The 23,896-nt window shown below is 41.4% G+C and overlaps 2 protein-coding genes across 4 annotated transcripts in view; both read left to right on the top strand.

Moving 5' to 3' along the window:
• Positions 1-2,560: 2,560 nt before the first annotated feature.
• LOC143781386 (uncharacterized) lies at positions 2,561-5,346 on the top strand. Of its 3 annotated transcripts, none has more exons than XM_077267977.1 (6): positions 2,561-3,525; positions 3,621-3,649; positions 3,892-3,940; positions 4,182-4,379; positions 4,973-5,002; positions 5,174-5,346. In XM_077267977.1, the coding sequence occupies exons 3-6, from the start codon at positions 3,906-3,908 to the stop codon at positions 5,268-5,270; spliced, it is 360 nt and encodes a 119-aa protein (XP_077124092.1). In that variant the 5' UTR covers positions 2,561-3,525; positions 3,621-3,649; positions 3,892-3,905; the 3' UTR covers positions 5,271-5,346. The 3 variants fall into 3 exon arrangements, with proteins under 3 accessions (XP_077124092.1, XP_077124094.1, XP_077124093.1); XM_077267978.1 differs by having other exon boundaries at positions 3,451-3,525; positions 3,587-3,649; XM_077267979.1 differs by lacking the exon at positions 4,973-5,002 and having other exon boundaries at positions 3,389-3,525.
• A 2,043-nt stretch (positions 5,347-7,389) lies between these two features.
• Positions 7,390-23,896, top strand: part of LOC143781384 (uncharacterized) — a 64,768-nt gene continuing 48,261 nt past the window's right edge. The window contains exons 1-4 of the mRNA XM_077267976.1: positions 7,390-7,601; positions 9,840-11,198; positions 14,683-14,781; positions 15,716-15,841. Coding sequence (XP_077124091.1) covers positions 7,505-7,601; positions 9,840-11,198; positions 14,683-14,781; positions 15,716-15,841 — 1,681 coding nt within the window. The 5' untranslated portion in view covers positions 7,390-7,504. The remainder of the gene's footprint in view (positions 7,602-9,839; positions 11,199-14,682; positions 14,782-15,715; positions 15,842-23,896) is intronic.

Raw genomic sequence — 23,896 nt, 5'->3', positions numbered from 1 at the left:
TGCACCATTAGCCCCACACAGCGTTATCCGTGCCCCCTGCACTCCCCCCACACCGTGCACCATTAGCCCCACACAGCGTTATCCGTGCCCCCTGCACTCCCCCCACACCGTGCACCATTAGCCCCACACAGCGTTAGCCGGGCCCCCTGCACTCCCCTCACCGTGCACCATTAGCCCCCACACAGCGTTATCCGTGCCCCCTGCACTCCCCACACCGTGCACCATTAGCCCCACACAGCGTTATCCGTGCCCCCTGCACTCCCCACACCGTGCACCATTAGCCCCCACACAGCGTTAGCCGGGCCCCCTGCACTCCCCTCACCGTGCACCATTAGCCCCCACACAGCGTTAGCCGGGCCCCCTGCACTCCCCCCACACCGTGCACCATTAGCCCCACACAGCGTTATCCGTGCCCCCTGCACTCCCCCCACACCGTGCACCATTAGCCCACACACCGTGCCCCCTACACTCCCCACACCGTGCACCATTAGTGCCCCACACAGCGTTAGCCGTGCCCCCTGCACTCCCCACACTGTGCACCATTAGCCCCCTCACACTGCGTTATCCGTGCCCCCTGCACTCCCCCCACACCGTGCACCATTAGCCCACACACCGTGCACCATTAGCCCCCACAGCGTTAGCCGTGCCTCCTGCACTCCCCACACTGTGCACCATTAGCCCACACACCGTGCCCCCTACACCGTGCACCATTAGTGCCCCACACAGCGTTAGCCGTGCCCCCTGCACTCCCCACACTGTGCACCATTAGCCCACACACCGTGCCCCCTACACTCCCCACACCGTGCACCATTAGCCCCCACACAGCGTTATCCGTGCCCCCTGCACTCCCCACACACCATGCACTATTAGCGCCCCACACAGCGTTATCCGGGCCCCCTGCACTCCTCACACCGTGCACCATTAGCCCACACACCGTGGTGCCCCCTGCAGTCCCCTCACACCGTGCACCATTAGCCCACACACTGTGCCCCCTGCACTCCTCACACACCGTGCACCATTAGCCCCACACAGCGTTAGCCGGGCCCCCTGCACTCCCCCCACACCGTGCACCATTAGCCCCCACACTGCGTTATCCGTGCCCCCTGCACTCCCCACACCGTGCACCATTAGCCCCACACAGCGTTATCCGTGCCCCCTGCACTCCCCCCACACCGTGCACCATTAGCCCCACACAGCGTTATCCGTGCCCCCTGCACTCCCCACACCGTGCACCATTAGCCCCACACAGCGTTAGCCAGGCCCCCTGCACTCCCCCCACACCGTGCACCATTAGCCCCCACACAGCGTTAGCCGGGCCCCCTGCACTCCCCTCACCGTGCACCATTAGCCCCCACACAGCGTTAGCCGGGCCCCCTGCACTCCCCTCACCGTGCACCATTAGCCCCCACACAGCGTTAGCCGGGCCCCCTGCACTCCCCCCACACCGTGCACCATTAGCCCCACACAGCGTTATCCGTGCCCCCTGCACTCCCCCCACACCGTGCACCATTAGCCCACACACCGTGCCCCCTACACTCCCCACACCGTGCACCATTAGTGCCCCACACAGCGTTAGCCGTGCCCCCTGCACTCCCCACACTGTGCACCATTAGCCCCCTCACACCGTGCCCCCTACACTCCCCACACCGTGCACCATTAGCCCTCACACTGCGTTATCCGTGCCCCCTGCACTCCCCCCACACCTTGCACCATTAGCCCACACACCGTGCACCATTAGCCCCCACAGCGTTAGCCGTGCCTCCTGCACTCCCCACACTGTGCACCATTAGCCCACACACCGTGCCCCCTACACTCCCCACACCGTGCACCATTAGTGCCCCACACAGCGTTAGCCGTGCCCCCTGCACTCCCCACACTGTGCACCATTAGCCCACACACCGTGCCCCCTACACTCCCCACACCGTGCACCATTAGCCCCCACACAGCGTTATCCGTGCCCCCTGCACTCCCCACACACCATGCACTATTAGCGCCCCACACAGCGTTATCCGGGCCCCCTGCACTCCTCACACCGTGCACCATTAGCCCACACACCGTGGTGCCCCCTGCAGTCCCCTCACACCGTGCACCATTAGCCCACACACTGTGCCCCCTGCACTCCTCACACACCGTGCACCATTAGCCCCACACAGCGTTAGCCGGGCCCCCTGCACTCCCCCCACACCGTGCACCATTAGCCCCCACAGCGTTAGCCGTGCCCCCTGCACTCCCCACACTGTGCACCATTAGCCCACACACCGTGCCCCCTACACTCCCCACACCGTGCACCATTAGTGCCCCACACAGCGTTAGCCGTGCCCCCTGCACTCCCCACACTGTGCACCATTAGCCCACACACCGTGCCCCCTGCACTCCCCACACTGTGCCCCATTAGTGCCCCACACAGCATTAGCCGTGCCCCCTGCACTCCCCACACTGTGCACCATTAGCCCCCTCACACCGTGCACCATTAGCCCCCACAAAGCATTAGCCGTGCCCCCTGCAGTACACAGCCAGGAAGTATGCACACAGGAAGCGGAGGACACTTGGTTTACAATATGGAGCAGGCAGAGGGCAGAACTCACAGTATGGCCCAGAGTGGTGAGTAAGGGTACGTGTCCACGTTCAGGATGGCCGGCACTTTGGACGGAGCGGAAAACTCGCACCGTCCCCTTCTGTAGACGCGATGATGCGGATGTGTTCATTGCACACATCCGGAGTCATCGCACCCCACACATAGGACCCTGTGTTTTACCTTGTGGCGGCGCAGGATCGCCGCAAGGTAAACAAACGGACATGCTGCGTTCTAAAAAGACGCGCCGCATGTCCGGAAATGCAGGGCCGCCGGGTGCGTGTCCGCACGCATAGTGGAGACGGGATTTCATAAAATCCCCTCCACTATGCTGTAACATCTGGACGCTGCGGATTGAACACTGCGGCTCTACGCAGGGTTCAATCCGCAGCTATTCCGGATGTAATATGACCCGTGGACACATACCCTAAGTCGGTGTATCAGCCTGATGGGAGATGCGAAGCATGCAGTGATGCCAGCAGGTTCAACCTGCCATTGTCTAGTCTGTGGTTAGGGCTATCTCAGCTCACACAGGAACCACTAGGAACTGCGGGGTCAGGATCTCTAGTCTGGGTCAAGGGCAGTTTTTAGAGTGTTACCTATTTTTCCCAAGATTATTTACTATGCAAAACTCAGGTGAAATCCGAATCTTACACAACAATTTTTTTCAAATCCAGTTTTATTCCACATATAAACTCAACTCATTTTCCCATTCCCTGCCAAAGTCGAGAGCATTTTGATTGGTTGATCTGTTCCATGGATTGGTTATTGCTGCTTATGATGTTGCGGAATGTTGCAGTTGTTGGCTCCACCCCTGCATAGAATGTTGTGGTTGTTGGCTCCACCCCTGCATAGAATGTTGTGGCTGTTGGCTCGACCCCTGCACAGGATGACATCGGACACATCACATGCAGAGCTGACTCTCCACTGAAGGTGCCAGATATTACTGGGAGGTAAGTCTGCTCCATGCGCTGCCTCCATTGAGTCCATCATTATCATTATTCTCCTCCTCAGTCATTGTATCTTCTTCGCTTTTCCTCTTTTACAGATTTGGATTTGAGATTTGGAGAGTGTCAGGTAAATCCATCTTTAATGTAAATGTCAATATGTCTAGTAACCTAATACCAGAAAGTCGGGTCCAGTACACACGGGATGAGGCTGGCAGTGGGTCACCTACCATGACGGACGTCCTTATGACGTTTCTGGGACCCAAATTAGAGCCCTGCTTCCTGATAGGGGAGATCACTGCGTACAGCTCCTTCTGAATTTCAGAACGTTTTGGGCAGGTCCGGTAACCAGAGCGCTGTTTTCTATTTTAGGATAAGACCAGAAGATGGAGAAGGTTCCAAATCCCAAACTTGACATCACGTAAGTTATCAGTGTAGCATTGCCGACCCCACACTGCCACTGCCTGGGAAGGGGGGTCACAAACTTTATATTTCTTTATTTCCTGCCAACACAGAACAACACACAGAGGATTGCTATGATGAATAACTGATACCCCACTATACATCCCACCCGATCTCCATATAATCCGCGCGCGCCCCCCAAAAAGTGGTCAAAATAAAATACCCATGTATTAACAGATTATTGACTTTCTGTCATATAGTGAAAAAGAAAAAGATCCAAAGGAAGAGGAGGAGGGGGAGGAAGGTGTGGAGGAAGAAGACGAAGAGGAGGAGGAAGGTGTGGAGGAAAAGGACGAAGAGGAGGAAGGTGTGGAGGAAAAGGAGGAGGACGGTGTGGAGGAAAAGGAGGAGAAAGAAGGTGTGGAGGAAGAGGATGAGGCACAGGATAAGCAGGCAATGTAAGTCTATGGAAAAAATAGGATTGAATTGACACTGCTGGAGCACAGCATGGGGGGGTTCCATATTTTTTAGCTTTGAGCTCCGCTTATTTCAGTGTTGACATGACAAGACACAGGACAGTCTCAGTGTATAGGACCTTGTAGATTGATCCTGAGGGTCGTCCTCCACTCTTATTATCCACTTGAATTTTTAGGACACAACACAGATGGTGGAGACCCAAATACGTGAGAAGCCGGAGTAACAATAGTGGGAGAGTGACATTGCACATTTAGTCTACCATCGCTGCCACTAGGGGGAGCTCACTGCATAGGGATGTATACAGCTCCCACTGAACCCTATGATAAATCTTTATGAGCTGAGCTCCCCCTAGTGGCAGCAGCTAGATTTTGTTTTCTTTTTTGGTGGTGGGAGGTGGACAGGGGTTGTTATTTTATGGGGGGGTTTGGCACTGCTGCCATGTGACACATATTTGCCCATGTAGGGTTTATTGATAAACACTTCTTATCATCAGTTTTCATGACCTGCTTCGGTGGAGAGGAGGGTGATATTGTCCATGTTGGACTGTTATTAATCAATTCTTCTTCTCTCTCAGCGACAGACAGAACCGAGTGCGACGATCAAGGTAAATACAAGGTTTCGGATGTCCCACACTTTTCCTCCATTAATATCAATGGGGGAACCAAGTAGCAGAACCTCCACAATCAGCTCGTGTCTATAGGACCTATGACCCCATCCGCCCCTCTCCTGCCCCCTGTCCAGTGGTCACCACCAGTCCTGCTCTTGTGTCTTGTAGATTCCCCTGGAGCCTGTTCTGCTGCTTCAGGTCCACCTGCCCCGACATTCTGGAGACTACGGAGCCTAGAAGACAAGTGGAGTCAGAAGGCGTCTGATCCAACGACGAAGCTGATGGGGCGACATTAAACCTGTGGACATTTGTGCTATTCAATAAACGCCTGATTCTCCGTGTGACGGGCGAGTGCCTGGAACGTTCTCCACTACATATTGTTGGCACAACTTTTGTCGCCGATGTGCCAGCGACGCCACTAGATAAAGATTCTACAGAGTTCTGAGCCCCTGCCCTCACCTAATCCCCATCACTGTGCCCCTGCCCTCACCTAATCCCCATCACTGTGCCCCTGCCCTCACCCACATCCCCATCACTGTGCCCCTGCCCTCACCTAATCCCTATCTATGTGCCCCTGCCCTCATCTACATCCCCATCACTGTACCCCTGCCCTAACCCACAACCCCATCACTGTACCCCTGCCCTCACACACTTCACCATCACTGTGCCCCTGCCCTCACCCACATCCCCATCACTGTACTTTGCCCTAACCCACATCCCCATCAATGTGCCCCTGCCCTCGCCCACATCTCCATCACTTTACTCCTGCCCTCACCTAATGCCTATCAATGTGCCCCTGCCCTCACCCACATCCCCATCACTGTACCCCTGCCCTCGCCCACATCTCCATCACTTTACTCCTGCCCTCACCTAATGCCTATCAATGTGCCCCTGCCCTCACCCACATCCGCATCACTGTGCCCTGCCCTCACCCACATCTCCATCACTGTGACTGCCCTCATCTACATCACTGTGCCCACATCCTCATCACTATACCCCTGCCCTTGTCCACTTCCCCATCACTGTGCCCCTGCCCTCACCCATAACCCAATTACTGTGCCCTGCCCTCATCCACATCCCCATTACTGTGCCCCTGCCCTCACCCACATCCCCATCACTGTGCCCCTGCCCTCACCCACATCCCCAGTACTGTGCCCCTGCCCTCATCCACATCCCCATCACTGTGCCCCTGCCCTCATCCACATCCCATCACTGTGCCCTGCCCTCATCCACATCCCCAGCACTGTGCCCCTGCCCTAATCCACATCCCCATCACTCAGCTTCTGCCTTCACCCACATCCCCATCATGTGATGGCACATAGGGGGCACTTTTAAAGTGTGGAGGCACAGAGTGAATCCTGATTCTATAGAAGGTCAATAAGGGGCATTAAATCTTTGTAGAGGCAAAGAGAAAGCATTAGTATATTGATGGAGGCACAGAGGGGCATTAATATAATTTGGAGGCGCTGGGGCATTATTACTGCCATAGGGTCTTTGGATAGGTATTGGACCATAAAATTTGAGTGTTGCTGCTGGAAAAGCGATGAGCAAAGATGTCCATGTGATATGTCTGACAGAGACGATTTGTGGATAGAAGAAGTCGTCATGACGGTCTGAACCGACCAGAGAAGAAATGGAGATATGAACGCAGATTCACATACCTGTTTGCAGCTTTGTAATGGGATTTTAGCAGCTGCTCTCTTAATCCAATGAATCTGTCTGGCAGAAGCCTTCCTCATTATGCCTTTATCTGCACAAACCCTCTGTATCAGCCACAATCCCTTCACACCACGATGATTGCGCTTACGTTTTCAGGAAATATCTAATGTTTTCATGCCTTGTCTGAGGCATTACACTATCTGATGCTTTTCGGCGGCAGAAATCCTTTTTCTTTTTCATATTGCTGGAAACCTGCAGCTGCTTAATAATGTGGGCGCCTAACAGCTAATTATTAGAGGGGTCTAAGATTGATGTCCGTGATCCAAAGATATAACGCTTACATCTTTGAGACACTTAAATCTAATTTGGAATGCGGTGTACAAAGTTGTCAGACTTTTTACTTTTACATATAAATGAGGAGATCCCCTTCAACCCATGTTTGTCACTTATTCTCTTTTGTGGCCTGGATTCAGGGCAGTATCTCTGCTGCTATCATTCCTTTATAGCATTATTGTGGACTAAACATTTTTGAAGATTTCAGTCTTCCACCTTTAGGTTCCTATTATGTGACTTTTCCTAAAATTCATGGATTGGCATTCAGGTGACAGGTGACATCTTATCTCTGAATTCTTTCCCTGTGAGGTTTTTGTGGATCAATATTGGTGTGAGCGCACCGAGGGGAACGCACCGCTGACTCCTCCCTGCAAATACAGAGAAATGGACTCTGTTCTCAATGGTAAAACAGCCCAGCAGAGACATGAGCGAGGGGGCAGCGGGTGATCCCACAGGTGAACGACCAGCAGAGGACGGACGCATCGCTGGTGTCTGTTCACTGTGATCATGGCTTACAGGTCCACCTCCTGGTGGCTCCATGTCTGGTGCCTCGTTATTCTCCAGCACATGTGGATCATCTCCAATCAGCCAGCACCGAACAATGGTGAGTCCAGTTTTAGTATAATTTGGTATAGAATGATCCTGAGTTACATCCTGTATTATACTCCAGAGCTGCACTCACTATTCTCCTGGTGCAGTCACTGTGTACATACATTACATTACTGATCCTGAGTTACATCCTGTATTATACCCCAGAGCTGCACTCACTATTCTGCTGGTGCAGTCACTGTGTACATACATTACATTACTGATCCTGAGTTACATCCTGTATTATACTCCAGAGCTGCACTCACTATTCTGCTGGTGCAGTCATTGTGTACATACATTACATTACTGACCCTGAGTTACATCCTGTATTATACCCCAGAGCTGCACTCACTATTCTGCTGATGCAGTCACTGTGTACATACATTACATTACTGATCCTGAGTTACATCCTGTATTATACCCCAGAGCTGCACTCACTATTCTGCTGGTGCAGTCACTGTGTACATACATTACTGATCCTGAGTTACATCCTGTATTATACTACAGAGCTGCACTCACTATTCTGCTGGTGCAGTCAATGTGTACATACATTACATTACTGATCCTGAGTTACATCCTGTATTATACTCCAGAGCTGCACTCACTATTCTGCTGGTGCAGTCACTGTGTACATACATTACATTACTGATCCTGAGGTACATCCTGTATTATACCCCAGAGCTGCACTCACTATTCTGCTGGTGCAGTCACTGTGTACATAAATTACATTACTGATCCTGAGTTACATCCTGTATTATACCCCAGAGCTGCACTCACTATTCTGCTGGTGCAGTCACTGTGTACACACATTACATTACTGATCTTGGAGTATAATACAGTATGCAACTCAGGATCAGTAATGTAATGTATGTACACAGTGACTGCACCAGCAGAATAGTGAGTGCAGCTCTGGGGTATAATACAGGATGCAACTCAGGATCAGTGATGTAATGTATGTACACAGTGACTGCACCAGCAGAATAGTGAGTGCAGCTCTGGGGTATAATACAGGATGCAACTCAGGATCAGTGATGTAATGTATGTACACAGTGACTGCACCAGCAGAATAGTGAGTGCAGCTCTGGGGTATAATACAGGATGCAACTCAGGATCAGTGATGTAATGTATGTACACAGTGACTGCACCAGCAGAATAGTGAGTGCAGCTCTGGGGTATAATACAGGATGTAACTCAGGATCAGTAATGTAATGTATGTACACAGTGACTGCACCAGCAGAATAGTGAGTGCAGCTCTGGAGTATAATACAGGAGGTAACTCAGGATCAGTAATGTATGTACACAGTGACTGAACCAGCAGAATAGTGAGTGCAGCTCTGGGGTATAATACAGGATGTAACTCAGGATCAGTAATGTAATGTATGTACACAGTGACTGCACCAGCAGAATAGTGAGTGCAGCTCTGGAGTATAATACAGGACGTAACTCAGGATCAGTAATGTAATGTATGTACACAGTGACTGCACCAGCAGAATAGTGAGTGCAGCTCTGGAGTATAATACAGGAGGTAACTCAGGATCAGTAATGTAATGTATGTACACAGTGACTGCACCAGCAGAATAGTGAGTGCAGCTCTGGAGTATAATACAGGATGTAACTCAGGATCAGTAATGTAATGTATGTACACAGTGACTGAACCAGCAGAATAGTGAGTGCAGCTCTGGGGTATAATACAGGATGCAACTCAGGATCAGTAATGTAATGTATGTACACAGTGACTGCACCAGCAGAATAGTGAGTGCAGCTCTGGGGTATAATACAGGATGCAACTCAGGATCAGTAATGTATGTACACAGTGACTGCACCGGCAGAATAGTGAGTGCAGCTCTGGAGTATAATACAGGATGTAACTCAGGATCAGTAATGTAATGTATGTACACAGTGACTGCACCAGCAGAATAGTGAGTGCAGCTCTGGGGTATAATACAGGAGGTAACTCAGGATCAGTAATGTATGTACACAGTGACTGCACCAGCAGAATAGTGAGTACAGCTCTGGGGTATAATACAGGAGGTAACTCAGGATCAGTGATGTAATGTATGTACACAGTGACTGCACCAGCAGAATAGTGAGTGCAGCTCTGGGGTATAATAGATAATGTCCTTCTCTCTTTGGTTTACGTAGTTTTAGTTGCATAAACTAATTTTATGGACAATTAATATGTAGATTTTAGTGTTAAGAAAACAATCTACATGTAATGATTTAGTGTGTTCCATAATTTGTGCTTCCCTTGCAGAAACACACTGGGATAACTTTACTACAGGATTGGTCCAGGTCTACGTTACTGGTGATGCAACAATCGAAACCCTCAATGCCACCAACAACGAAACGTCTAGTAATTTTACTATTAGACCAGAACAGGACTTCATTACCAGTGACGAAACCCCAGACACTTCTCTAGAGATGTTTCCAAGTAATGTCACTGCAGCATTACACGTGACCAATATCTCACAGGACACAAATGGAAGGCCCAACTCTACCCCTGAGTCCCTCCTGAATCATACTCCTACAGGAGCGGACCTGCGCTACATCAGCCAGGAGACAACCAGATCCCCTAATATTACTTTACAGTCACACCCAGAAAATGTTACTTCTGGACCACATCTGACCTACATGATTGAGGAGACATCCGAAATCCCCAACAGTACTCTAGAGACATTTCCAAATAATGTTACTACAGGACCACACCTGACCTATATCACTGAAGAGACATCTAGAGCCCCCAACAGTTCTCCAGAAAATTACCCAAGTAATGTCACTACAGGACCACACCTGACCTATATCACTGAAGAGACATCTAGTGCCCCCAACAGGTCTCCAGAAAATTACCCAAGTAATGTCACTACAGGACCACACCTGACCTATGTCACTGAAGAGACATCTAGTGCCCCCAACAGGTCTCCAGAAAATTACCCAAGTAATGTCACTACAGGACCACACCTGACCTATATCACTGAAGAGACATCTAGAGGCCCCAACAGGTCTCCAGAAAATTACCCAAATAATGTTACTACAGGACCACACCTGACCTATGTCACTGAAGAGACATCTAGTGCCCCCAACAGGTCTCCAGAAAATTACCCAAGTAATGTCACTACAGGACAACACTCGACCTCTACCACTCAGTACACATCTGGTACATCTACCTCTACTTTAGAGCCATACCCAAATAATGCTACAACAAGGCCAAACATGAGCTACGACAGTGAGGAGACATCTAGAACCCCCAGCACTACTACAGAGAAGTACCAAAGTAACGTTACTTCGGGAGCACACCTGACCTACATCACTGAGGAAACATCCAGAACATCCAACACTACCCTATTCGTACCAAATAATGGTACTACAGCAGGAGACCTGATCTACACAAACGAGGAACCATCCAGAACCATCAACAATATTCAAGAGTTCTTCTTCAATGTGACTTCTGGATTAGACTTGACCTCCCTAATGGTGGTAACAGTAAGGACTCCCAACAGTACTTTAGAGCAATTACAAAGCAATGTTACTACAGACCCGGGTCTAGTCTACCTCAGCGAGAAGACAACTGGAACCCCTAACACCAGCCTAGAGATGGACAGAACTTCTTATCCTGGTAACTATTTTTCAAGGGGTGTCAGGACAAAGATGAAAAGTTGTGGCCAGACATGTGTCCATCATACTGTTGTATTATTAGGTAGTCCGATCTCGGGATTCTCACTACGAGACTTGGAAGTCAGGACCCAAACTAGAGTTAGAGAGAACGTCATATCTCAGGACAACAACAGTCCTCCAGAGAATCTGCACAATCTTTAAAGAATGACACTCATTTTTATTTTATTTTCATAAATCAATGACACACATGAAAATAAGAAACTTTGTGATATATCTTATCAGAGAAATCTGCTTCTTTCTCCTCAGGGACTGATATTTCTTACTCAAAATCCTCAATTTTCAGATAAAATCTGTATTCAGTAAAGGCAAAATTTCCTATTACTGACATAGGAGATGGTTGTTAGTGCTCATAAAGTTCTATGGAGATCTGTAACTGTCATTTCAGGAGAACTTGCAGCACGATGACTTTGTATCTAGTTTCTCCCTTGTCTTCCCCTCCGCCCACTTCATATTCATAGAAATTTAAAAGCACCAACTGTCTTCTCTCAGTAATGGGAAAATCTCTCTGCCCTGCATACAGATTTGACAGATTTTACTCAAGAATTGAGACCAGAGAAATAGGAAGATTTCTTTGATCAAGACATATCACAAAGTTGCTTATTTTCACGTGTTATATAGATTTATGAAATAACAATTAAAATGACGGTTACATGGTAATTACTTACTAGTTACAATTTTAGCTGAATTCTCACTTTATTACATAGTATTTAGGGTTAAACTACATTCACAGTGATAGCTGTAGACCGGGATTAGGATCTAAATCACTATCGACACATAGGATGATGACCTAGAATGTGATCTACTGTAAAGAGGAAGAAAATAGGATAATAAAGCGGGATCGAAACGAAAATCCATCAGAGATTGTGACGCAAAATTACACTTAATTAACTTTATTAATAGCCATAATATCAATTACGAGTGTTTTAAATTACTGCTGACATTACAACGAATGTTCTAGATTACTACTGGCATTATAGTGTTCTAGATTACTAATGACTTAATAGATAGTGTTCTAGGTTATTACTGACATACTAGAGAATGTTCTAGATTGCTACAGAGCGTGTTCTAGATAATTACTAGTACTGACTCTATATAGAGTGTTCTAGGGTACTACGGGCATTATATTGTTCTAGACTGATTACTTTATAGAGGGTTCTATATACAGGTGCTTCTCACAAAATTAGAATATCATCAAAAGTTAATTTATTTCAATTCTTCAACACAAAAAGTGAATCTCCTATATTATATAGTCATTACATACAGAGTGATCTATTTCACGTGTTTATTTCTGTTAATGTTGATGATTATAGGTTACAGCCAATGAAAACCCAAAAGTCAATATCTCAGTAAATTAGAATACTTTTATAACACCAGCTTGAAAAATTATTATAAAATCCGAAATGTTGTCCTACTGTAATGTCTGTTCAGTAAATGCACTCAATACTTGGTCGCGGCTCCTTTTGCATCAATTCCTGCATCAATGCGGCGTGGCATGGAGGCGATCAGCCTGTGGCGCTGCTGAGGGGCTATGGAAGCCCAGGTTGCTTTCATAGCAGCCTTCAGCTCGTCTGCATTGTTGGGTCTGGTGTCTCATCTTCCTCTTGACAATACTCTATAGATTCTCTATGGAGTTAAGGTCAGGAGAGTTTGCTGCCAATCAAGCCCAGTGATACTGTTGTTTTTACACCAGGTATTGGTACTTTTGTCAGTGTGGACAGGGGCCAAGTCCTGCTGGAGAATGACATTTCCATCTCCATAAAGCTTGTCGGCAGAGGGAAGCATGAAGTGCTCTAAAATGTCCTGGTAGATGGCTGCGCTGACTTTGGTCTTGATAAAACACAGTGGACCTACACCAGCAGATGACATGGCTCCTCAAACCATCACTGATTGTGGAGACTTCACACCAGACCTCCAGCAGCTTGGATTGTGGCCTCTCCACTCTTCCTCCAGACTCCGGGACCTTCATTTCCAAATGAAATGCAACATTTACTTTAAACACCTTGGACCACTGACAACAGTCCAGTTCTTCTTCTCCTTGGCCCAGGTAAGAGGCTTCTGGCGTTGTCTGCTGGTCACGAGTGGCTGACACAAGGAATGTGACACTTGTAGCCCATGTCCTGGAGACGTCTGTGTGTGGTGAAGCAATGACTCCAGCAGCAGTCCACTCCTGGTGAATCTCCCCACATTATTGAATGTCCTTTTCTGAACAATCCTTTCCAGGCTGCGGTTCTCCCGGTTGCTTGTGCACCTTTCTCTACCACACTTTTTCCTCTTACTCCACTTTCCATTAATATTCTTGGACACAGCACTCTGAACAGCCGGCTTCTTTACCAATGACCTTTTGTGGCTTCCCCTCCTTGTGGAGTGTGTCAGTGACGCCTTCTGGACATCTGTCAGGTCAGCAGTCTTCCCCATGATTGTGGAGCTACTGAAACAGACTAATGGACCTTTATAAACACTTAGGAGACTTTGCAGGAGTTTTTTAATTATTCTAATTTACTGAGATAATGACTTTTGGGTTTTCATTGGCTGTAAGCCATAATCATCAACATTAACAGAAATAAACACGTGAAATAGATCACTCTGTGTGTAATGACTCTATAAAATATACGAGATTCACTTTTTGTGTTGAAGAACTGAAATAAATTCACTTTTTGGTGATATTCTAATTTAGTGAAAAGCACCTGTAACTACTAACTTTATAGAGTGTTTCAGATTACTATTGATTTTATAGAGCGGTCTAGATTACTAATTACTTAATAGAGAATGTTCTAGATTACTACAAACATAGTGTTCTAGATAACTACTAGTACAGAGAGTGTTCTAGATTACTAATGATTTTATATAGAGTGTCCAAGACTCTATAGTCACTATAAAGTCACTATATAAGGTCACAGCACAATACTGATAATATAGAGAGCGTTCTAGATTACTACTGACATTATGATTACAGTATTCTAGATTACTACAGACATTGCAGACAATTCTAGATTGCTACTGAGTTTATAGATTGTTATAGTTTACTACTACTGGCGTTATAAATTGGTCTAGATTACTACTGACTTGATAGAGAGTATTGTAAATTTTTACAGACATTATAGTGTTTTAGATTACTACTGGCATTATAGGGAGTGTTCTAGATCACTGTTGACATTATATAGAGTGTTCTCCATTACTGCTGACTTTATTTAGAGTGTTCTAGATTACTGCTGGCATTATAGAGTGTTCTTTATTTTTACTGACTTTATGTAGAGTGTCCTAAATTACTACAGACATTATAGAAAGTGTTCTAGATCACTACTGACTTTATGGAGTGTTCTAGTTACTACTAACATAATAGTGAGTGCTTTAGATTACTGCTGACTCTACAGGGAGAGTGTAGATAATATTAGATGTTTTTCTTACATTATTTGTTTATATTTTAGATATTATTAATTCACTCGATCCCATCGATACCATCACTGACGCTCCCACAACTTGGACCCCAATCACATCCATACAGACGGGAGGAACTTTTTTCATAAGTACGAAACCTGAACTATAATACGATAGACAGGACGTGTTACAGCTGGTGGGTGTGTTGGGGGGGTTGCTTCATCCCCATTTTACACTATTTGCACCTTAGTAAGAAGAGCCAACAGAATTCTCTAAAAGCGAACATAGGCGCCAATGCATTACTTGCGTTCTTATTTTTTATTTAGATTTTCCCTTTTGCCTTGTTTAAATCATTGCATTTCTTTGTAACAAATTCTTCCAAATCTCGTACACGGCTCATAAATGTGCAACGTAAAAAATGTTCCTAGCTTTTGTATTTAAACATTGTTGTCATTTTTTTTTTTTTTTTTAATGCAAGCAGTGGATTGTTTCTCAAAATGTCACGGAAACTAGCTATGAAAAATACTAGCATGCATACAATACTTTTATACTTTTTGAAAAGTCTTAAATAATAAATCAGGAGAAAACATCTGAAAGGCCCCAAATAATGCTTAAAGAGAAAAATATTAAAAAAAAGACAGACACATAAAAATTTGACTTAAAAAAGGCGCAAATGTAAAGATAAATGTAGCTCGAACAAAAAACAGGCGCAAAACACAGAAAACATTACAAAAAAACATTACAACCCCTCCCCCCCAGCAAAAGTAGTGATAAATCGACCCCATAGTTCTCAAATGTTTGGAGTGGCTTTTCAGTGGGGTGCGGTTCGTTCCCATCGCTGCCCTCTTTTTTTTCTGAGGCCACAGAATTGACTTGTTACCAAATGGTTCTATAATTTTTTTTCATTGCCTGCACCTCTCACTGAAAGTTTGGAGTTGAAATTTTGTAAACCTGAAGATCTGTAGGTTAGAGACGGCTCATTCAACATCATATGCCATATTGTGAATGGTAGCATTGTGAGATCTAATGGTTAGGACAGGATGTTATCAACTGAGTCACCTAAAAGTGCTAATCTTATTACAGGTGCAGTGCATTGTTTCCAGAATGCAGATTGCCCACCCTATTCCATGTGCTCACTACAGGGGGCGCTCCACATATGTCAGTGTCATCTGGGATACTTTTTCCATCAGGACTTGGGCTGCGTGGCAGGTAAAATTGCAATAATGTATATAAATCTATTGCTAATAACCTTCTTTTTATCTACTAACCTCCTATTTACTGATAAGCAGATGTATCTAAGACTCATTAAAACGTTTAGCTCAGAAAACCAAACTGTTCACTTTAAATTGTATTAAATATGAAAATAAGATGTTATTCACTAAAATTACTAAAAATAACACAATGCTACTGGTATCAAAATTAAAAACAACTTGAATCAAAACCTAAGCAAGAAAAAATTAATATTTATGGTATGTAGAAAATTATAAGGACTACAATACTGCTACTATGTACAAGAATATAACTACTATAATACTGCTCCTATGTACAAGAATATAACTACTATAATACTGCTCCTATGTACAAGAATATAACTACTATAATACTGCCCCTATGTACAAGAATATAACTACTATAATACTGCCCCCATGTACAAGAATATAACTACTATAATACTGCTCCTATGTACAAGAATATAACTACTATAATACTGCTGCTATGTACAAGAATATAACTACTATAATACTGCCCCTTATGTACAAGAATATAACTACTATAATACTGCCCCCATGTACAAGAATATAACTACTATAATACTGCCCCTATGTACAAGAATAGAACTACTATAATACTGCCCCCTATGTACAAGAATATAACTACTATAATACTGCTCCTATGTACAAGAATATAACTACTATAATACTGCTCCTATGTACAAGAATATAACTACTATAATACTGCTCCTATGTACAAGAATATAACTACTATAATACTGCCCCTATGTACAAGAATATACCTACTATAATACTGCCCCCTATGTACAAGAATAGAACTACTATAATACTGCCCCCTATGTACAAGAATATAACTACTATAATACTGCTCCTATGTACAAGAATATAACTACTATAATACTGCTCCTATGTACAAGAATATAACTACTATAATACTGCTCCTATGTACAAGAATATAACTACTATAATACTGCCTCCTATGTACAAGAATATAACTACTATAATACTGCTCCTATGTACAAGAATATAACTACTATAATACAGCCCCTATGTACCAGAATAAAACTACTATAATACTGCCCCTATGTACAAGAATATAACTACTATAATGCTGCTCCTATGTACAAGAATATAACTACTATAATACTGCTCCTATGTACTAGAATATAACTACTATAATACTGCCCCCTATGTACAAGAATATAACTACTATAATACTGCCCCCTATGTACAAGAATATAACTACTATAATACTGCTCCTATGTACCAGAATATAACTACTATAATACTGCCCCTATGTACAAGAATATAACTACTATAATACTGCTCCTATGTACAAGAATATAACTACTATAATACTGCCCCTATGTATAAGAATATAACTACTATAATACTGCTCCTATGTACAAGAATATAACTACTATAATACTGCCCCTATGTACAGGAATATAACTACTATAATACTGCTCCTATGTACAAGAATATAACTACTATAATAGTGCCCCTATGCACAAGAATATAACTATTATACTGCCCCCTATGTACAAGAATATAACTACTATAATACTGCTCCTATGTACAAGAATATAACTACTATAATACTGCCCCTATGTACAGGAATATAACTACTATAATACTGCTCCTATGTACAAGAATATGACTACTATAATACTGCTCCTATATACAAGAATATAACTACTATTATACTGTCCCTATGTACAAGAATATAACTACTATAATACTGCCCCTATGTACAGGAATATAACTACTATAATACTGCTCCTATGTACAAGAATATAACTACTATAATACTGCTCCTATATACAAGAATATAACTACTATTATACTGTCCCTATGTACAAGAATATAACTACTATAATACTGCCCCTATGTACAAGAATATAACTACTATAATACTGCTCCTATGTACAAGAATATAACTACTATAATACTGCTCCTATATACAAGAATATAACTACTATTATACTGTCCCTATGTACAAGAATATAACTACTATAATACTGTCCCCTATGTACAAGAATATAACTACTATAATACTGCTCCTATGTACAAGAATATAACTACTATAATACTGCTCCTATATACAAGAATATAACTACTATAATACTGCTCCTATGTACAAGAATATAACTACTATAATACTGCCCCCTATGTACAAGAATATAACTACTATAATACTGCCCCTATGTACAAGAATATAACTACTATAATACTGCCCCTATGTACAAGAATATAACTACTATAATACTGCCCCCTATGTACAAGAATATAACTATTATAATACTGCCCCTATGTACAAGAATATAACTACTATAATACTGCCCCTATGTACAAGAATATAACTACTATAATACTGCCCCTATGTACAGGAATATAACTACTATAATACTGCTCCTATGTACAAGAATATAACTACTATAATACTGCCCCTATGTACAAGAATATAACTACTATAATACTGCTACTATGTACAAGAATATAACTACTATAATACTGCTCCTATGTACAAGAATATAACTACTATAATACTGCCCCTATGTACAAGAATATAACTACTATAATACTGCCCCTATGTACAAGAATATAACTACTATAATACTGCCCCTATGTACAAGAATATAACTACTATAATACTGCCCCTATGTACAAGAATATAACTACTGTAATGCTGCTCCTATGTACAAGAATATAACTACTATAATACTGCCCCCTATGTACAAGAATATAACTACTATAATACTGCTCCTATGTACAAGAATATAACTACTATAATACAGCCCCTATGTACCAGAATATAACTACTATAATACTGCCCCTATGTACAAGAATATAACTACTATAATACTGCTCCTATGTACCAGAATATAACTACTATAATACTGCCCCTATGTACAAGAATATAACTACTGTAATGCTGCTCCTATGTACTAGAATATAACTACTATAATACTGCCCCCTATGTACAAGAATATAACTACTATAATACTGCTCCTATGTACAAGAATATAACTACTATAATACAGCCCCTATGTACCAGAATATAACTACTATAATACTGCCCCTATGTACAAGAATATAACTACTATAATACTGCTCCTATGTACAAGAATATAACTACTATAATACTGCCCCTATGTATAAGAATATAACTACTATAATACTGCTCCTATGTACAAGAATATAACTACTATAATACTGCCCCTATGTACAGGAATATAACTACTATAATACTGCTCCTATGTACAAGAATATAACTACTATAATACTGCCCCTATGTACAAGAATATAACTACTATAATACTGCCCCTATGTACAAGAATATACCTACTATAATACTGCCCCCTATGTACAAGAATAGAACTACTATAATACTGCCCCCTATGTACAAGAATATAACTACTATAATACTGCTCCTATGTACAAGAATATAACTACTATAATACTGCTCCTATGTACAAGAATATAACTACTATAATACTGCTCCTATGTACAAGAATATAACTACTATAATACTGCCCCCTATGTACAAGAATATAACTACTATAATACTGCTCCTATGTACAAGAATATAACTACTATAATACAGCCCCTATGTACCAGAATAAAACTACTATAATACTGCCCCTATGTACAAGAATATAACTACTATAATGCTGCTCCTATGTACAAGAATATAACTACTATAATACTGCTCCTATGTACTAGAATATAACTACTATAATACTGCCCCCTATGTACAAGAATATAACTACTATAATACTGCCCCCTATGTACAAGAATATAACTACTATAATACTGCTCCTATGTACAAGAATATAACTACTATAATACAGCCCCTATGTACCAGAATATAACTACTATAATACTGCCCCTATGTACAAGAATATAACTACTATAATACTGCTCCTATGTACAAGAATATAACTACTATAATACTGCCCCTATGTATAAGAATATAACTACTATAATACTGCTCCTATGTACAAGAATATAACTACTATAATACTGCCCCTATGTACAGGAATATAACTACTATAATACTGCTCCTATGTACAAGAATATAACTACTATAATAGTGCCCCTATGCACAAGAATATAACTATTATACTGCCCCCTATGTACAAGAATATAACTACTATAATACTGCTCCTATGTACAAGAATATAACTACTATAATACTGCCCCTATGTACAGGAATATAACTACTATAATACTGCTCCTATGTACAAGAATATGACTACTATAATACTGCTCCTATATACAAGAATATAACTACTATTATACTGTCCCTATGTACAAGAATATAACTACTATAATACTGCCCCTATGTACAAGAATATAACTACTATAATACTGCTCCTATGTACAAGAATATAACTACTATAATACTGCTCCTATATACAAGAATATAACTACTATTATACTGTCCCTATGTACAAGAATATAACTACTATAATACTGTCCCCTATGTACAAGAATATAACTACTATAATACTGCTCCTATGTACAAGAATATAACTACTATAATACTGCTCCTATATACAAGAATATAACTACTATAATACTGCTCCTATGTACAAGAATATAACTACTATAATACTGCCCCCTATGTACAAGAATATAACTACTATAATACTGCCCCTATGTACAAGAATATAACTATTATAATACTGCCCCTATGTACAAGAATATAACTACTATAATACTGCCCCTATGTACAAGAATATAACTACTATAATACTGCCCCTATGTACAGGAATATAACTACTATAATACTGCTCCTATGTACAAGAATATAACTACTATAATACTGCCCCCTATGTACAAGAATATAACTACTATAATACTGCTCCTATGTACAAGAATATAACTACTATAATACAGCCCCTATGTACCAGAATATAACTACTATAATACTGCCCCTATGTACAAGAATATAACTACTATAATACTGCTCCTATGTACAAGAATATAACTACTATAATACTGCCCCTATGTATAAGAATATAACTACTATAATACTGCTCCTATGTACAAGAATATAACTACTATAATACTGCCCCTATGTACAGGAATATAACTACTATAATACTGCTCCTATGTACAAGAATATAACTACTATAATAGTGCCCCTATGCACAAGAATATAACTATTATACTGCCCCCTATGTACAAGAATATAACTACTATAATACTGCTCCTATGTACAAGAATATAACTACTATAATACTGCCCCTATGTACAGGAATATAACTACTATAATACTGCTCCTATGTACAAGAATATGACTACTATAATACTGCTCCTATATACAAGAATATAACTACTATTATACTGTCCCTATGTACAAGAATATAACTACTATAATACTGCCCCTATGTACAAGAATATAACTACTATAATACTGCTCCTATGTACAAGAATATAACTACTATAATACTGCTCCTATATACAAGAATATAACTACTATTATACTGTCCCTATGTACAAGAATATAACTACTATAATACTGTCCCCTATGTACAAGAATATAACTACTATAATACTGCTCCTATGTACAAGAATATAACTACTATAATACTGCTCCTATATACAAGAATATAACTACTATAATACTGCTCCTATGTACAAGAATATAACTACTATAATACTGCCCCCTATGTACAAGAATATAACTACTATAATACTGCCCCTATGTACAAGAATATAACTATTATAATACTGCCCCTATGTACAAGAATATAACTACTATAATACTGCCCCTATGTACAAGAATATAACTACTATAATACTGCCCCTATGTACAGGAATATAACTACTATAATACTGCTCCTATGTACAAGAATATAACTACTATAATACTGCCCCTATGTACAAGAATATAACTACTATAATACTGCTACTATGTACAAGAATATAACTACTATAATACTGCTCCTGTGTACAAGAATATAACTACTATAATACTGCCCCTATGTACAAGAATATAACTACTATAATACTGCCCCTATGTACAAGAATATAACTACTATAATACTGCCCCTATGTACAAGAATATAACTACTATAATACTGCCCCTATGTACAAGAATATAACTACTGTAATGCTGCTCCTATGTACAAGAATATAACTACTATAATACTGCCCCCTATGTACAGGAATATAACTACTATAATACTGCTCCTATGTACAAGAATATAACTACTATAATACAGCCCCTATGTACCAGAATATAACTACTATAATACTGCCCCTATGTACAAGAATATAACTACTATAATACTGCTCCTATGTACCAGAATATAACTACTATAATACTGCCCCTATGTACAAGAATATAACTACTATAATACTGCCCCTATGTACAAGAATATAACTACTATAATACAGCCCCTATGTACCAGAATATAACTACTATAATACTGCCCCTATGTACAAGAATATAACTACTATAATACTGCTCCTATGTACAAGAATATAACTACTATAATACTGCCCCTATGTATAAGAATATAACTACTATAATACTGCTCCTATGTACAAGAATATAACTACTATAATACTGCCCCTATGTACAGGAATATAACTACTATAATACTGCTCCTATGTACAAGAATATAACTACTATAATACTGCCCCTATGTACAAGAATATAACTACTATAATACTGCCCCTATGTACAAGAATATAACTACTATAATACTGCCCCTATGTACAAGAATATAACTACTATAATACTGACCCTATGTACAAGAATATAACTACTATAATACTGCTCCTATGTACAAGAATATATCTACTATAATACTGCCCCTATGTACAAGAATATAACTACTATAATACTGCCCCTATGTACAAGAATATAACTACTATAATACTGCTCCTATGTACAAGAATATAACTACTATAATACTGCTCCTATGTACAAGAATATAACTACTATAATACAGCCCCTATGTACCAGAATATAACTACTATAATACTGCCCCTATGTACAAGAATATAACTACTATAATACTGCTCCTATGTACCAGAATATAACTACTATAATACTGCCCCTATGTACAAGAATATAACTACTATAATACTGCCCCTATGTACAAGAATATAACTACTGTAATGCTGCTCCTATGTACTAGAATATAACTACTATAATACTGCCCCCTATGTACAAGAATATAACTACTATAATACAGCCCCTATGTACCAGAATATAACTACTATAATACTGCCCCTATGTACAAGAATATAACTACTATAATACTGCTCCTATGTACAAGAATATAACTACTATAATACTGCCCCTATGTATAAGAATATAACTACTATAATACTGCTCCTATGTACAGGAATATAACTACTATAATACTGCCCCTATGTACAGGAATATAACTACTATAATACTGCTCCTATGTACAAGAATATAACTACTATAATACTGCCCCTATGTACAAGAATATAACTACTATAATACTGCCCCTATGTACAAGAATATAACTACTATAATACTGCCCCTATGTACAAGAATATAACTACTATAATACTGACCCTATGTACAAGAATATAACTACTATAATACTGCTCCTATGTACAAGAATATATCTACTATAATACTGCCCCTATGTACAAGAATATAACTACTATAATACTGCCCCTATGTACAAGAATATAACTACTATAATACTGCTCCTATGTACAAGAATATAACTACTATAATACTGCTCCTATGTACAAGAATATAACTACTATAATACTGCCCCTATGTACAAGAATATAACTACTATAATACTGCCCCTATGTACAAGAATATAACTACTATAATACTGCTCCTATGTACAAGAATATAACTACTATAATACTGCTCTTATATACAAGAATATAACTACTATAATATTGCTCCTATGTACTAGAATATAACTACTATAATACTGTTCCTATGTAAAAGAATATAACTACTATAATACTGCCCCTATGTACAAGAATATAACTACTATAATACTGCCCCTATGTA

This window comes from Ranitomeya variabilis, chromosome 6 (assembly GCF_051348905.1).
Source record: "Ranitomeya variabilis isolate aRanVar5 chromosome 6, aRanVar5.hap1, whole genome shotgun sequence".
NCBI lineage: Eukaryota > Metazoa > Chordata > Amphibia > Anura > Dendrobatidae > Ranitomeya > Ranitomeya variabilis.
Note: the sequence above shows the minus strand (reverse complement) of the source record. Positions and strands in the feature narration are given on the sequence as shown.